Raw genomic sequence first — 16,596 nt, 5'->3', positions numbered from 1 at the left:
AATCCTCTCTTAGGATTTTCCTTCTGAAGCTGAGAAGTTCAGCAACCAGACATAAACAATAGGTTATCTGCTTCTGTGATACATAATAGTAAGGATTTACAACATAAATTCCAAAGTTTGACAGCACCTTGCCAATGTGAACATCTTTTAAAGATGTAAATCAAATGGTTTTGAAATGTCATATCTCATTTACTTTCTTTACTTACTATGACAAAACCTTACATATTTTAATTCACTAAGACCCAAAAGGATCTTCTTATGCTAACATGCTAAATAAAAACATAAAAGACATCATCTTTGCCTCAAAAGCACTTGATGTAGGCAAAGAAACAGTAGATTAACAGAAAAATTGAATACTCCATAGCCTGAATTACCCGAGAGGTAGTTTGGAAAAGGTAATCTGAGTTCCACAATGATTTTGAGAGAAAAGTGAATAAGCAAATAGAGTAACTGATGGCTGAGAGTCCTCCTTTATACGCCGCAGGGTAACCAACTACCATCACACAGAGAGTGAATCCATATCCAGTTTGATTCCATAACATAGGCTTAGGACTTATCTTGTCAGCATATTTAAACAGCTGACACCATACAGTAATTCATTCTTCTGGCTGAAGCAAAAATACAAACAACTGAACACGTGGCCATCTTACACAACATTCACAGAACACGGAGGAGGCACCAAGTGAAGAGAGACAATTCAACTATTCAAACACAAATGAAAACAGAACAAAACCAAGAGTGCACCCTTACAAATAAAAAAACACCTAAATGGAAGTATCAAAATTCTGATTCATTTTAGCAGCTAAAATCTCAGTAACTGATTTACATGAGACACTGCACAGCCATGAATCTCAGTCTTGTAATGGTATAAAATGCCAATCCCTAGGAAGTATCCCTTATCTTAAAACTGCACCACAATTCACACAGAATCAGACTGAACAGGTTTTACCAATTAACTAAGAAGAATTGCAAGCTATAAAACACGCCTTGGATTCAGCACAAGTCTGCAGACTATAACATTCCTAACACCTGTCTTCTGACATGCTTAGGCCAGTGTAATAGAAGGAATCTCTGTTTTACAAAAAATTCCCTGCTACATAAAACAAAACCCAAACCCTACCTTCTAGCCAGACACAAACTATACACTTTTGACAGTATTTGATGCTGAAAGGCAATTCAAATATGTCAGATACTAGAAAAAGCAGATATCTCCATGTTTAAGTGTCCAAAAAGTACCTTCAAGAAGATATTTTAAACATCCACTAGCATTAGAGTTTTGTTTAGGAAATTCTTTTAAGAAAAGTAGGAGTTTGAAACTCTTTCACACCTTTCCCATGAGCCATCTCCTATCTGTGCCATTACCACTTAACAAATGCACTCCAGTCCTACTACTATTTAATCCGTGTGCACCAGAGATAATACTACTTTTTATAGACTATTTTTATGACTGCTTAGTTTATGCAATTGGAATCAAGTAACAAAAGATCTGGAAATGTGTCACAAACTTTCCAACCTAAAGAAAAGAATTCAAACTAAAGGTAGACAAACAATAAATTGAAACAAAAAAAAAAGTTGAGAAATAAAAAATCTAAAACAACATTGCAAAGAATATTACATTCTAAACCACTCCCTCATAATTTTATTCCCCTTCTTTCAAATAAAAAATATTAATAATTTAAACTTTTGGGCACAGCAGATAAACATTTATGAGGTTATTCTTTAATGTTATGACATTCAACAAAATATTTTTAAATGGCACTTTTTAAAATTTCCTAGTTTCTTAAGAAGCAAAACTGAAAATCTGCAGTAATAAGTAATTTCTTAAGTGCTTCAAAGAAAATGTCTGTACTCACCAGCACTGCCACTTTCTGATTTTTCTTCTGATTGATTTTCTGGGAAAAAAAATAAACAGAAAAGTAATCACAATGTTTCTGTGTTGATTATTTGAAATTACATCCAACAACTGGGTTGCAAAGTAAAGAGTGATAAATTATGATAAAATCAAAATCACTGGATTTGATTAATGTTTATAAATATACCTTCTGAGGAATAATTTGCTACCAGGAGCAACAAAAAAAGTCCTTTAGTGCCCAAACTCCCTCACAACTTAAATGAGAGAACTCTATTGCACCTCTGACTGAGCTCTGCAAGAACAAAACTACACATTTAGACAAAATCAGTAGCAGGATTATGCTCAAGCAATGTACGTTATTCATTTATCCCACTGGTTAGCCTAGACAAACATTTTGTATATTACAAAAATAATCAGGGTTCTGCAAAATAATGTTCTTAATTGGCATTAGGTAATTTTTTGACCTTGATCAACCTCTTCTCTACCCTTTTTACAGGCAATGGAAGAATTTATTTCTTCAAGCTTTCTCCTCTCCGATTATTTGTCCTACAATGATACTATAGTCCGTTGGTATTTTTTGTCAAGTATTTGTACTTGTCAAGTACAACAGATATATATAATCAGAAATATCTCCTCTTCCGTGCAGCAGAGAATCACATGTAGGAAACAGACACAGTGTTGCAAAGTGACTTGCTAAAAAATTATCACTCTGGTGAATGGCAGAGTCAAATTGAGAAGCAGTTTTCTGCAAGAAATTCCAATCCCACATTTCAAGAAATGGCTGCCAGTAGATGTACTGTGGTAATCTGAGTAACAACCCCTACCAAGCCCTGTAAGATTAAACCCCTCCATTAATTTGTCAGTATTATATTTGACTGTTCCTCCTATATTTCTCCTTTTTATGCATCCTCTGATGCAGAGAACAAAAAGAACATTTTCACTTCCCTGAAACACAGTTAAAAATGGTAAAACATAGTTGTCCTTTGCTTTCAACTCAGGCAAGTTACAGCTGTCATTACAAGCTATTTACTTACAGGCAAGAGTGAATTACTGCTCTAACTCAGAGAGTAATTTTCGAGTTCAGTTAGGTTGATAATTTCTGCCATTTACAGGCTGGGTATTAAAAGAACTGAAAACATGAAATATTTTAGAAAACCTTTTTCTTGCCACTGATTCTTGCTGGCTTTAAAGGCTTCTGCCCCTCTTTTCTCATTGAGATGGCTTGAGAGCCTGAGGACTAAATGCAAACATAAAAAACAGTATCTTCCAGCTCCCTTTTTCATTACAGCAGGTGCCTGTCATTAGTCTCAGCAGCTGAAGGCACCTGCTTTCTCTATGAGATACAATCATTATATGGCCCCTTCCCAGCCATGAATATTCACAAAGTGAGTAAAGATCCCTGCCAACTTTCAGACGTACATCCAGGATAGGCCGTTTGTAGAAAACCAAGTATTTTCTCATTGATGTAATTTTTTGTGCATCTTTGGCACACTTACAGCATGACTTAAAATAAATGCCCAACCAATACCTAACTCAATTGTAGCTTAATGAAGGAAATATTTAGTACACACACAAGAAGCAGAGAGGATGAAATGAAGAACATACAAAGACACAAACACCTGTCTGAAGTGAGAAGCAAGACGGAATTGGACTTAAAGCTGTTCAATTTCAACTCAGTTTCAATGGAAGACCAGAGCTACCTCACCAAAACTATTGCCAAAGACATCAGACTTGAACATTGCTAAGAGCATCTCTGATTCAAATGGCCATAAAGGTACTTCATGTCTACAGGGAAAGTGTGTGTGTTTCTATCTGCCCTCAACAGCGGAGACGAAAAACCAGACAAAATTCAAGTCTTGCAAAAAGTGTAATTTTTCTTCCTCATCATTAGACAACTCAGTTTTGTTATGATTAGGTCACAAGTTCTGCTTCAAAAATCTTCTCAGCATTAATATAATGAAGAAGGTAAAGGCAGTTGTACTACATCTACTGAATATATTTCATTAATGTAGACTACAGCTGCTCAGCCTCCTCTACAACATGCAGGAGTTGACAAACATCAACAGATTGGGGCTGGTTAGCTGGGGTTTTTTCTTGTTAGTGGGTTTTTTGCTGTCATTGTGGTAGTGGGTGGTGGTAGGGTGTTGGTTTTTTACACATACATCAGTGAGACTGGAAACAAAGGTATTTTAAATCAATGAAGTTTGCAAAAAGACTATTCCCATCACACGAAGCCCATTCTAACAGACCATGTATTTTGTGTGTTATATCCTCAATGTTTAAATTTGTACAGGAATTAACAGTCTATAGTTTTAATACCAGAAATGAAAATAAAATTAGCTTATCCCTGCCAGCCAGCTGAACCTGCTTTACAGTACTTTTTTAACCCTCCAACACGCATAAGTAATTAAATAAATATAATTTCAATTTTTTTGAGATGGAGAAGGGCTATGATGCAAGCAACTGCAATTGTTTTCTAAATGGACTGTATGTGTCAATAATACACACAAAATTTTGAGCCATCAAAGTGATGTCTGTAATTAAACTAGCTTGAGCCTCAAATTATCCTTTTCTGATCAAGGTTTTCATCTTTATGATTCTCAAAACTATTTGGAAATGTGCATAAATGCCATAGTTATGAAAGGCTGCTGTTGATTCTATTACTTTTGATCATGAGGCTGCTGATAGGTTTTCTGCTTCTGCTAACAGTCCAGAAAAGACTGAAGTACAAACAGAACAAAGAAGCATTAGGTTAGATCCCAAAATCTTCTGGAGACTGGACTATGTGGTTAAGTGACAGCCTGAACAGAAACAATTGGAGAGTACTGTTAATGTAGACAGGTGAATGTCAAAACTCCTCATCAGGCTGCACTAAGATGGCAGAACAGTGAGGGTGTTTATTTCCTAAATTACACTTTGATGAAGAATTTCAGAATTCAGACACTTACCTAACAGAATCAGAAACAGTATTAAAAGGCATCAAGATTCTGAGCACACTGTATTTTACTGAGAATAATTAAGTCTAATTAAAGAAGTAACTGCTTTAATGAAAGGTTTTTATTAGGGTTTGTTCCCTTCACATTTCTTCAATGGCTGAACATAGCTGATATTTAAAAATACATATATACAAAATACAGAATAAAAACCTCTGAATATTCATTCTCACTGGAACACAATTGCACACTGTATGTTATATGGTAGGTGTGATTCATGTACAAACTCAGAAAAGGTCCTTTTATATATGAGAAGCTGTGTAAAGGAAAAAACCCCAACAATTCAAAATAATGGGAGAATTTTCAAGGAATGAGGGAATAAAGGAGCTGTTCTTGGGTACATAGGCAGAGTTACGTAAATTATTGAACAAGAGCACAAAAAATAATTGAGTGTCACTAATTGAATTTCTGAAGGAGAGAACGCTCAGGAAACTGAAGAAAAACAAAGTATTAAAAGCCAGCAATGTTCTGTGAAGCATGAAACAGTGAGACAATCCATGCATGAATGCTGCTCAGAAGCAAAGCTCTGATATGTGTTCTGTCAATGGAATTCTCTGAACACTTTTTACTTTCAGTAAGATGGAGAGAGCATGAAAGAATTTAAAGATGCAAAAATAGACATTACGGCTATCCCACTTATGAAGGGGGAGTTGTGAAGATATATTCAATATTTAAATGAAATGAATCATCTCATCCAACTTTACAGAAATATCTTACACTTTATCTGTGTCTACAGTGTAAAATCTTCTCCTCCACCCATCAGTCCTTTACAGTCTGGGATGCAATTGCCTGCCAAGGTCTGTGTTTTCACAAGTCATATTAGTAGCACATTTTTCCAAAAATGTTCAATAAGAAACTTCTATCATTATCTCTAACAGAGCTGCAATTTTATTTCTATTAAGATCCAGCAAACCTAAACTATGTGCTGGCAGAAAAATGAAGCAATGGGCAATTAAAGCAGTAAGGAAAGCAATGTATAATCATAATCAGAAAAGTTTGCAGTTAAATGTTTAACAAAAGTGTCTTCCCATCCCTTCAATGAAGAAAGAAACTGTTAAATTACAGTATTATCTTATGCTAGGGTGTCTGCCAGCGGGAAGCTCAGAAAACAATTTTAACCAAATATACCCTATGTATCAGGCCCATGAATTGCCCCTAGATAATTTCTAGCTACATGCACATACAAAGAATTCATTTTGTTCAATAAGACACATTAAAATATATGCAAAATCTTCTGCTTCTCACCCGCCAAAAAACCACAGCTATGACAGCTGATGACAAAGATGAGATGAAACGACTGGAAGCACAAATAGCATTGTAGCATAGCAACTGTTGATGTACATATGGTGATGTTTATGGAACAGAATGTAGTTCATATTTAATGCAGAAATAACACCAAAACCAGCCTAGACAGCAAGCCCTAGACAGCAAGAGACAAGTATGCTTTGGATCCCTCTGCAGATATGATAGAAGCCATGCTTCCCACCAGCTTTGCTACACTCTTGCTCAGGAACGCCACCACAGGCCTCAGTGATCTGCCCAGCAAGGAGACAAGGCAATGTTCAAACGTGCAACAGCCTCGAAAAGGGACTAGGGAGATACTTTGCAACTACCACCTTCAGAGTATTCAGTATTATTCAGCAGGGCTATTTCAAATCACAAAAAAAGGAAAAGAAAATAAATGGGAGAAATCCCAGAGCTAATCCAAGCAGAAGACGTAGCACATGTGAAAGCCATCACAGGCCAGATTTTTAACAGTATCTGGGATGGAAGGCACTTTACCAAGCTTCCTTTTAGCTCAGATACACATTTTGGACACAATAAATTGCACCTTAGAAGAGCCTACTGTCCATTAAGAAATACGGGACCACCAGAGATGCCGACATTTACAATGAAAGAACTAAAGGATTTCTCCCAACCCTACAAGTAGGAGAAGCATAGTTCAGTTGAGACAAAGCAAAATAAAACCTACAGAAAATCCATTCAGAAGACTAGAAATTACATCATGCAGAAAATATTCAATTACTTGTCAAATTTGATCTTTTTTGCTTGCTCTAAATGACCTGATGAGTCAATGTGAAGTGCTGAATTATCCAGAATATATAAACTGCCTACAGCATCTTCCAAGATCACAGCATATTTCAGAAAAGCCATCAAAAAGACAGTCACTCCAACATAAGGATCCCAGTGTTAAAGGATTACATAGAGAATAGATCTTAGGATATTCAATGTGTTTAAAAAAATGGTGGAAGGGGAAAAAAAATCACAAACCCACAATCAAACAAAAACCCCACCCTGTACAAAACAAACCCAACTGCTTTAGGCCATTTGCTCTGGTCGATTTAAGGCAGTCCTCAATAAGGGTATTGACTGAGAGCAGTAGTGCATGAAGCACTTTTTATCCATATTTCATTTGCCTAATTCTTCAACTGCACCCTTCTAGATGACATCTGCAGTTCCATACCAGCTTAATCTTTGGCCCATGGCTGAAACTGATATATTGCTTGTGTTACATGGTGCAGATTAAAAAAAGAAAAAGGACAACATGCTTTTCAGAAAAAAATATGCTAATTATAATATGAAGACTCATACTGATCTGTGAACCTAGGAATGAATGAATTTCAATTTCCTATTATTGTCTTACTGTGGATCGACTGATGTGCAAAGATATGTAAATTCTTACTGAGTGTTTTTTCATTGTCAGTATAGTGGGTTTTTCCATGGGGATTTTCTGGCATCCAATACAGTAGCAGCCTTTCGTTCAGTTGGGACATCTGTACAGTCCACCCTTCAGACACCTGTTTTCCCACTACCCATAGTTCACTTTGAAATTTGTTGAAAATGGACATAGAGCTCAAAACATGCCTACACATTTAAGCACATGAGTGTAACCTCAGAAATATGATGCCTGTAAGGAATCTGACTGGAATTTGGAATATTTGTGTCATGTTCATTTTTCAAAGCAAAGAAATTCAGGCAAGAAAAGCACAATAAAGTATATTTTGGACTGTACTGTCACTGTACCAACTTAAACACAACAGCAAAATATTTTAGCCATTTTGCATTTAAATTAGTTTCAGGAAAACTCATTGACTGTATATTATGCTTGCTAATCTCAAACAAAAACAATTTTGACAGGGTCTATGCTTATTCAGTGCTTCATCCCAATCATTTCTCATATAACTAACCACCCTTTGCTCCCAGTTGAAATAATAACTTCTACTCAGTAAATCCACAGTCCTCAAATAACCCTTTCTAGTTACTACGAAATGCACAATATTTAACTGATTAAATTTTAAAAAATGAACAGAGGAAAAATCAGCATTCTTACAGAATTGTATTCACAGCAGAGACCAATTTAAGGAGAAAAAACCAAATACTAGTTCATACAAAAAATACATGGGAACACAAAACCATGGTTTTTCAGTCAAAACCCTAAAGGAGAACATACACAATGTACTGCACTCTGCACTGCACTCCACATTCCCCCTGCTCTCTCCAGCAGACTCAGAGAAGAAATGTACATGATAACCCCGGAGAATTTAAATCAGCTGCTCAATCACACAAGTAAACAGATAGACACAAAAAAATTACAACAGTGTTATCTACGCAGAAAACACCAAAATCTGACTTACGAGTCTTCTGTCTTTTACAGCACTGAATTATTGAAAGCAGACATACTGGTAAAGTCATAACAACTTTAATTCTAACTTACCTACTGAAGTTTCTGTGAACACTGTTAAGGTCTGTCCTCCCACACTTTGCAAAAGAAATGGATGTTCCCTTGGTGCACTGACTGAAGCAGGCTTTCCTCCAATATCACTGATGCTCGCAAGCTCTTCATTCAAAGTAAATGACACCTAACAGTCACAATTGCCACAGTGTTACCAAACAGACTCAATTACACTGTTTCCCAAGTTATGGGGAAACAAAAAGAGAGAAAACACAAGTAGTATAGCATATTTCTATTTCAAAAATAAAGAGTAATATAAGAGTCCTTCCACACTGATCTCTTGTTGAAATACAGAATTCAAAGCTTTCATGTACTAAATGAAATTTACTCAGCTTTCAAAAAGTCGTAAATTACCTCCTCCTGAAGTCACAGAATAACTTGATTTTACTTGTTAAAATATATGGCATAATAGGTTTTCATAATACTGAGCCATTGCTCAGTATGAGTGCTGAAAAATGTTTTGCACAGCCAGCTGAGTTCCAGAAAAAGTGCTGAAGTACCACAACAAGTGTTACTAGCCTGGGACTCCTGAATTGCATACAGCCCAGAAGAGGTTTAAACACAGCTCCTTTGCCATGTTCACATTGTACACTCAATAGAGAAGCTAAGGAAGCTTGAAGAGGGATACTTCACACCAGCACCATATGCTTTTCCTGTGCATCCTCCTCAGCCTTTTGTACTAACACATCTCAAAGTGTCTGAAGAGAAGGTAAACAAAGTGAGGGAACAGAGAGACCTGATGCAAGTCACACAGGCATCTATGGGCAGAGCTACTAACAGAATTCTCTCCTCCTGATTCTGTGGTACAATGCTTCGCTAGAGGTATAACAAAAAATATGTGATATTAGAAACCAGCACATTTTAAACACTTTTTAGAATTCAAAACATAAACTTTAGCAATTACTTACTTCTGTTCTTCCTTGATTTCTGAAAAACAAAATATTTAATATTGAATAAATATATAAATATTTATTACAATAAATAATTATATAAATATTAAAAATATTTAATGTTTCCATAGCCTAATTCCTCAAGTTTAGCTTTCCTGATAAAAAAGCAAATTCAAATTCTAGCTTTATTATTTATCTTCACTCCAGAGCTATTCAATTTTTTTGTTATGCTGATGCCCAAGAATAAATGGGAAAAGTCAGCATGTGAGAACAGAAGCAGCAAAATAACACATGTAAATAAAACCAAATTCTGCAATTAGGTTTCCTTAAACCTAGGAAATCAAACCTCCTGTAATGTGACAGAGTGACTCCCCAGTATCATTTTGTACAATTTATATTCCTAATCACTACACAAGCAAACATTGTTCATGAAGCAGAGAAATATGCACACTGTTGGCAAGAAAGGATTATGTCTTAGAACAGGTGCAACATATTCTTACTTTACACAGGTAACTTCTAAGAAATGCAACCAGTAAATGTAGAGTAAAGGCTTACTTGACAATCCTTAGTTTTCCCACTTCACCTCTTCCTGAAGCTTTACTCCACTGTTGTGACAAGTACTTGGGGACCTAAGAGAAGACAACAGATTTCAAGAAAAGCAGATTTTAAAATTCTATACAAACTGTGTATGGGTAAATACTTTAAATGCTTTTACCCTGACCACTTCAGAATAAAGTATGAGCTAAATATAGTAGACAATAGAGAGCCATAGATGGTTTTAGTTGGCAGGGGCCTTAACAGACATCTAGCTGAAGCCCCCTGCAATGAGCAAGGACATCTGCAGCTAGATCGGTTTGCTCAGAGCTCCACTGAACCTGACTTTGAATGCTTCCAGGGATGCCACATCCACAGCTTGTCTGGGCACCCTGTGCCAGTGCCTCATTATAAAACACCACCCTCATTATAAAACATTTCTTCCTTACACCTAGTCTAAATCCATTCTCCTTTCACTTAAAACCATTACTCCTTGTCCAACTGTATAGGCCCTACTAAAAAGTCTGCTCCCATCTTTCTGAACAGCCCCCCTGAGGCACTGGAAGGCACCTGTAAGGTGTCGCTGGAGCCTTTTCCTCTCCAGGTTGAGCAGACCCAGCTCTCTCCATCGGTCTTCACATAAGAGATACTTCAGCTCTCTGATCACCTTTGTGGTTTCCTTTGCACCTGCTACAGCAAGTCCATGTCCTTCTTATGTTGGGGGCCCCAGAGCAGGACACAGCAATCCAGGGGGGTCTCCCCAGAGCAGAGCAGAGCAGAGGGACAGAATCCCCTCCCTTGACGTTCTGCCCACACTGCTTTTGTTGCAGCCCTGGATAGAATTGCCTTTCTGGGCTGCAAGTGCACATTGCTGGGTCATGTCCAGCCTCCCACTTATCAGCACCCCCAAGTCCTTGTCCTCAGAGCTGCTCTCAGTCCTTTCCTCCCTATGCACTGATACTGGGGGTTACCACAACTCAAGTGCAGGACCTTGTGCTTGGCCTTGTTGAACTTTATGAAGCTCATGCAAGCCCACTCCTCAAGCTGTTATATACTGTTATATACACGCACACACACATACATATATACACATATGCGTATATGTATTCGGTTAGAGAGAGTAAAGAGAATCATGTAGCACAAAAATAACACCAATGTAGAGTCTCAAATGAGAGAAAAATCTTAGTAACTTCAATCTCAAATACTACTATCCAATCTTAAAAGGCAGAAAAAGATCAGCATCAAATTCTTAAACTAAGGAGTGCCAATACTTTCTTGGGTAAAATTATACCTTTAAATATTCATTAGAAATTATCATCTCTCTGGGAAAAAAAAATCAACCAACCAATCACAGTGATGAGAAGTTAGGCAATTTCTGGTGTGAAGGGAAGGCTTAGAGTCAGGGAACCTCAGACATGTTGAGCAGTAGACCACAGCCTACTGCCACTCCTCCAACAGCAGAGCCACGTTAGGCAAATCTGCCTCCCATCACTCATTCCCAGCTCTTCACTGCATTGGGCAAAGTCTTTGTGCAGCTGGTCAGTATATGGAAAGAGCAGACTGATCTAGCTAGGAGGAGTGGGTGACTTCTATGTTTCAGTTGGGCTGATTTTGCGTTTAGCAGGTGGAACAACCAAAGCAGCTCCCCAAGCCATTTTCCAGAACAGCAGCACAAAGTAGTGATTAGTCCAGGGACAGGAACAAGACCTGAATAAACTGAGAATTAAAAGCTGCTGCAGTGCTGTTACCTCACCTACACACCAATTCCTTCAGTTGCAAAGGCTGTGGTAGCTGCAGCATCGGGTGATCTGGGCTCAAAATGTACAATAAAGGCCTCTGGCAAGCAGCACACTCCTCAGAACTTTACAGCCATGTTCTTTACTGGCACAGCAAAGTTTGTCCTGACTCACACAGTCCACAGCTACTGAAAACATCTGTGCCCACATGGAAAAACAGTGTGAGGCACAGTCAGTAATGAAGAGAAATACACTAAGCTATGCCTGGGGCATTTTCTGTTTCAAGCAGCAAAGAAGCACTTTGAAACCTAATTTTTGTCTTGCACAGAGTAAAACTAAACCAAGCTGGGGAGAAAAGAGAAAAAGAGTTCCAATAACGTACTGACAAAGAACAACCTCCTAACTTCCTGAGGCTCAAATTAAACTAACACTAACTTCGCATTCATCAGTTCCTCAAGAACTCCAGATCTTGGAACTGGTGCTTAGTTAGCACTTAGCTTTAGACTCACAGCAGCCCATAAAGTACATGTAGAATAACTACAAAATCCAGATGCCTCCAACTGCTCAGACAAACTAAATGGTAGTCCAGGTTCCCTTAAAGTTCAGACAGCTTTGGTCAAAAATACCACAAAAGCACAACAGAAGGCCATGAACTGACTGGCACAATCTATTGATATACATATTTCCAGTTTTCAAAGAGGTAACTTGTTACAGCAGATTCCATCAGATACTGTTTTCTTTCTAAAGTCAAGATAAATGCTATGACGTGCTCCAGCTACTCAACAGAAGTATTATTACATGTTTGCACCTAATCTCTCTTTATACTGCCAGATAATAAGGTAGATGCACATTCAGTATGAGTGGACAAGGAGTGAAGGGCTCTTATGGTGGTATAATCATTGACTTGCTATATGATACATTCAGACTGGAAATTAAGTCAGATTAAGAGGTTGCAGATCAATCATACTGCATAGGAAAGTCTCAAAGAGTGCATTTAATCATCTTTCTGCTGGCCTACCTGCAGTCAAAGGCCATGCAGAGAAAGACAAAGAGTTATGAAGGGCTGTGATCAAAGGATTACTTCCAGCTACCCATAGGTACTTCAGATAAAACCAGGTGCTACTCACAAACCCACATGCTAATGACATAAACAATCAGGAAAGACTAAATAAAGTCTTAAATGCTGCAGACATCTTATTTTGCACCTTTCTTTTAACTTTAACATAATAATTATGGTAAAGAGTCAGGTTTCAAAGTCTTAACAATCCTTGAAAAAACACACAGAAAACAAGAGCAACCTGTTTTTACAGGGCAGAATTTTCACAGATCCCACAGGAGGATTTTGAAAACTACATATGCACAGAAAGAGCGACCTGTGGACAGAGTGCCTGCCCAAGTGAAAGGCAACTGAACACAGCCTTTCAGGACAAGTGGTCTTTATTCTGGGATTTGTCGGTAAGCATACTCTTCTCTCCAAAAAAGAAAAAAATGACAGTTTTTCATTTCAAATCACTAGAACAAATCTGACATACTAAGGAGCATCACTCAAAGCCCTCTTCCACTGCTGCTCTCCTCTTGCTACTCACACCACAGCACTGCCCAGGCTGCAGCACATGAGGCACACTGCAGGCAGTGTAGGACACCAGGGCCCCTGCTCCACTCGTCTTTCAGGCTGGGCACAGCTTCCTACCCCCCTCTAGAAGGGAACACACAAGCAGCCCCTCTCTGTAACAAACTACTTCCACTTTTCTGCAAAAAACTAAATTAGCTCTTTCTCTATATAGCAATACATACGCAGTGCATACAACAGAAACTAAGGCTGATGTCAGAGTCTATGTTTAAATTTTTCTTTGGAAATACAAAAAATAAATAAAGATATCCTCTTTCTAGCTATAGAACAATGCAGCAGATTAAATTTAAAAATCTGACCAATACACTCAGGGAACAAGAAAATTAACATTCTAATGGCTAACACTAAATGGGCTTCACTTTACCACAAGTACATAACCAAATACTCTTACTATTTCTCTACCTTAGCTATCACTGAAAACACAGAAATAAAAACCTAGTGGCTTTCTGGATTTGTACTAAAGTAATTTACTCTCTTTATGGTACCTCCTTTTACTGCTCATGCTTCTAAAATACTCATCACTACATTTTTTTATTGCCTGTTAAGTAGTCTCTCTGGAATACTTCCTGTGCTAGCACAATGCATGCTAAAAGGAAATCAAATAAGCCAGGTTTTTTATTCCATCAGAGCTGAATGCCCTCTCCCCCCAAGGAAGGATAAATTCATCCTCATCGTCCTAGCTAGTGAAGATAAAAAGTACAGGTACTATGCACTGTCTTGCCACTGAGTTGGAAGTCCTACTAACAGATGTGGTTGTTTCCAAGCTCAAGTCCAAAGGAAATCAAAGGATAAAATCCTGCATACCCCATGTTATGGTCTATCACTGTTAGCATCTTTTCAAAATTTTTTACTATCATTACAATACAAGACGACAGACATAAGTTCAGAACACATGCATGAAGGACTACATCAACATTTACTTGGAAGAGTGATACTCCAGCTTTCCTTTCAGTCCTGTTTTCTCATTAAACGGAGTGGCACCAACTGTAAGCACAAATGTGCCTGAAAATTCCTTGCTTCAAGAAACATCAAACTGTATCAGACTAAATGACAAGCAAGTTCAGTGTCCTGTCTCCAAATGCAGCCAATAGCAGTTACTTCAGGAGGAACATACGAAAAAAAATTATTTCCCCAGCGTGCTCCTCTAATTTCCAGGCTGTTTTAGCAGACATGGGGTTTGGCAGCATATTACTTTTTAATATCTCAATTCAATTTTCTTGCCTGAGTTTTGACTATGGTTGAACTTCTGTGAAGTTTTGAAATTCAGAACTTCTAACTGCAAGAAGTTCCAAAATTTAACTACACATTGTGCAAAACAGTATCTCCTTGGCTCATGCTGAGCCCCACCAATGAATTCATCTGACACACCTCTAATTCTAGTGTTTGAACTGATTCTTTCCTCTTCACCTTTGCCTATTCACTTCTTCCTTATCCACCTGTGACATTACTCATTGCTTCAGATCTCTACAAGATTTCCACATTAATCCTCTTGCCAGCCTAAAAGGTAACAACACATTTAGGAGTTCCCTCCACAGCCATCATTCCTTGTTGCCAAGACCAGACCTGGTGCTCTCCTCTGTACTGTTCCCAGGTGCACTGTACACTTTCCACAGCAGGGAGAATGAGACCATGGCTACACAGAGCATTCCGGACAGAGGCAACATCACGGTACAATAATATTTTCTCTTTTGTTTTCTGTGTCTTTTGTAATCATGTCCAATGCTGACTCTGCTCACTTCACATGTTCTTATAGAGTTATCTCATTGTACAGAAAAAAAACCACTCCTCCTGAACGACAACAACCAGCAGAAACCCAACTGCTGCGTACATATAATTAGGAAGGTTTTTCTGTATGCACATCACATTAGATCTTTCAACTCTTAATTTCATCTGCCATTTTATCATCCTGGCACTCAGCATGTCATGATCTAGTTCTGCAGCTTTCTGCTGCCAGCATTCATTGACAGTGCCCAGGAAAAGCGACTACAATTAGAGGACTTGTACAGTGCTTATGGTGGCTTTGTGACACCACACACTCCGGTGTCAGTACAGAAGAGGAAGCCAGATGCAGCAACCTGCCCACCAGAAATCCTGCACAGCAAAGCAAGTCTGAAACCTCCAACCATTTTTAAGGGCCACAGCAAGAAGTTTTGGTAGCTGAAGTATGATAGTGTTACACCCTCCTCACCGCCCAGTACTAGTATCTGGGTACCACCCTGTCCCCACAGGGTCTTTGATGTTGATGATCTGAACCTATTCCTAAAGGAGGAATGGGAGGAAGGAACTGCTTCTCCCAAGAGAGAATAAACACAGATCTAGAAAAAGAGAAGCATGCCCAGAGGGGACTCGCAGCAGGCAGGGCACACGCTCCCCCATCAGCTTCAAGTTCTCTTTTCTGAAACAATGCCTCGTATTGGCAGCAAAATGTCTCCACAGCAAAGGCACTGACTCCAAGGAACAGAGCAGCACCAGCCTGTTAGTAGTGGTGCCTGACTGGAGTGTGGCCCTGCACCACCAGGTTTGATTTGACACCCTCACTACCTTTTCACAGCACCTCCACTAGAGCTGTATTTCACCAGCACTAAAGGGAGCTGTAACGACAAGACACTGGCGTTTACTTTCCTTGTTGGACGTGGACAGTTTTTTTAGCAGGACGTGAATCTGGGCACACTCAAAACTTTTTCCAACTCTCAAAGTTTTGGGGAAATAAAAGTTACACGTACATGTTTGTTTAATTACAAACCACTCTCAAGGACAAGGTAAAGAAGTCAGAGAAAAAAGAAAAAGGTGTCAGAAAACTGTGACAGTGGTGAGACATTGGCACAGGTTGCCCAAAGAAGCTGTGGGTGCCCCATCCCTGGAAATGTTCAAAGCCAGGCCGGATAAGGCCTTGAGCAACCCGGTCTAGCGGGAGATGTCCCCGCCCACCGCAAGGGGGGTAGGGACTGAATGATCTTTAAGGTTCATCCCAAGCCCTCAACATTCTGATTCTGTGTGAGCTCCCCGGCAGCCCAACTTTCCCTGCGGTGTCTCCTTTACTTAGCGGGCATCCGGGCCCAACCCCGCGCTGTCCCCGTGGGGGGGAACAGGCACAGCGGCTGTCCCGGGCCACAGGGCGAGCCCGACGCGGGCAACCCCGGCCTCACGGCGCCCACCCCGGGCACAGCGGGGCGGGGACGAACGGAGGCACCCGGCTGCCCCAGGCCACGCCGCGGCGGGGCCCGGGCC

At 39.1% G+C, this 16,596-nt stretch overlaps 1 protein-coding gene across 1 annotated transcript in view; it reads right to left on the bottom strand.

Annotated features, from left to right (window-relative positions):
* The window catches only part of GTF2F2 (general transcription factor IIF subunit 2), a 79,053-nt gene that overhangs the window by 62,187 nt on the left and 270 nt on the right, over positions 1–16,596 (bottom strand). The window contains exons 2-5 of the mRNA XM_005420759.3: positions 10,024–10,097; positions 9,487–9,505; positions 8,561–8,705; positions 1,854–1,892 (exon numbers count right to left, since the gene is read on the bottom strand). Coding sequence (XP_005420816.2) covers positions 1,854–1,892; positions 8,561–8,705; positions 9,487–9,505; positions 10,024–10,097 — 277 coding nt within the window. The remainder of the gene's footprint in view (positions 1–1,853; positions 1,893–8,560; positions 8,706–9,486; positions 9,506–10,023; positions 10,098–16,596) is intronic.

The sequence above is a fragment of the Geospiza fortis genome, unplaced genomic scaffold (assembly GCF_000277835.1).
Source record: "Geospiza fortis unplaced genomic scaffold, GeoFor_1.0 scaffold194, whole genome shotgun sequence".
Taxonomy (NCBI): domain Eukaryota; kingdom Metazoa; phylum Chordata; class Aves; order Passeriformes; family Thraupidae; genus Geospiza; species Geospiza fortis.
Note: the sequence above shows the minus strand (reverse complement) of the source record. Positions and strands in the feature narration are given on the sequence as shown.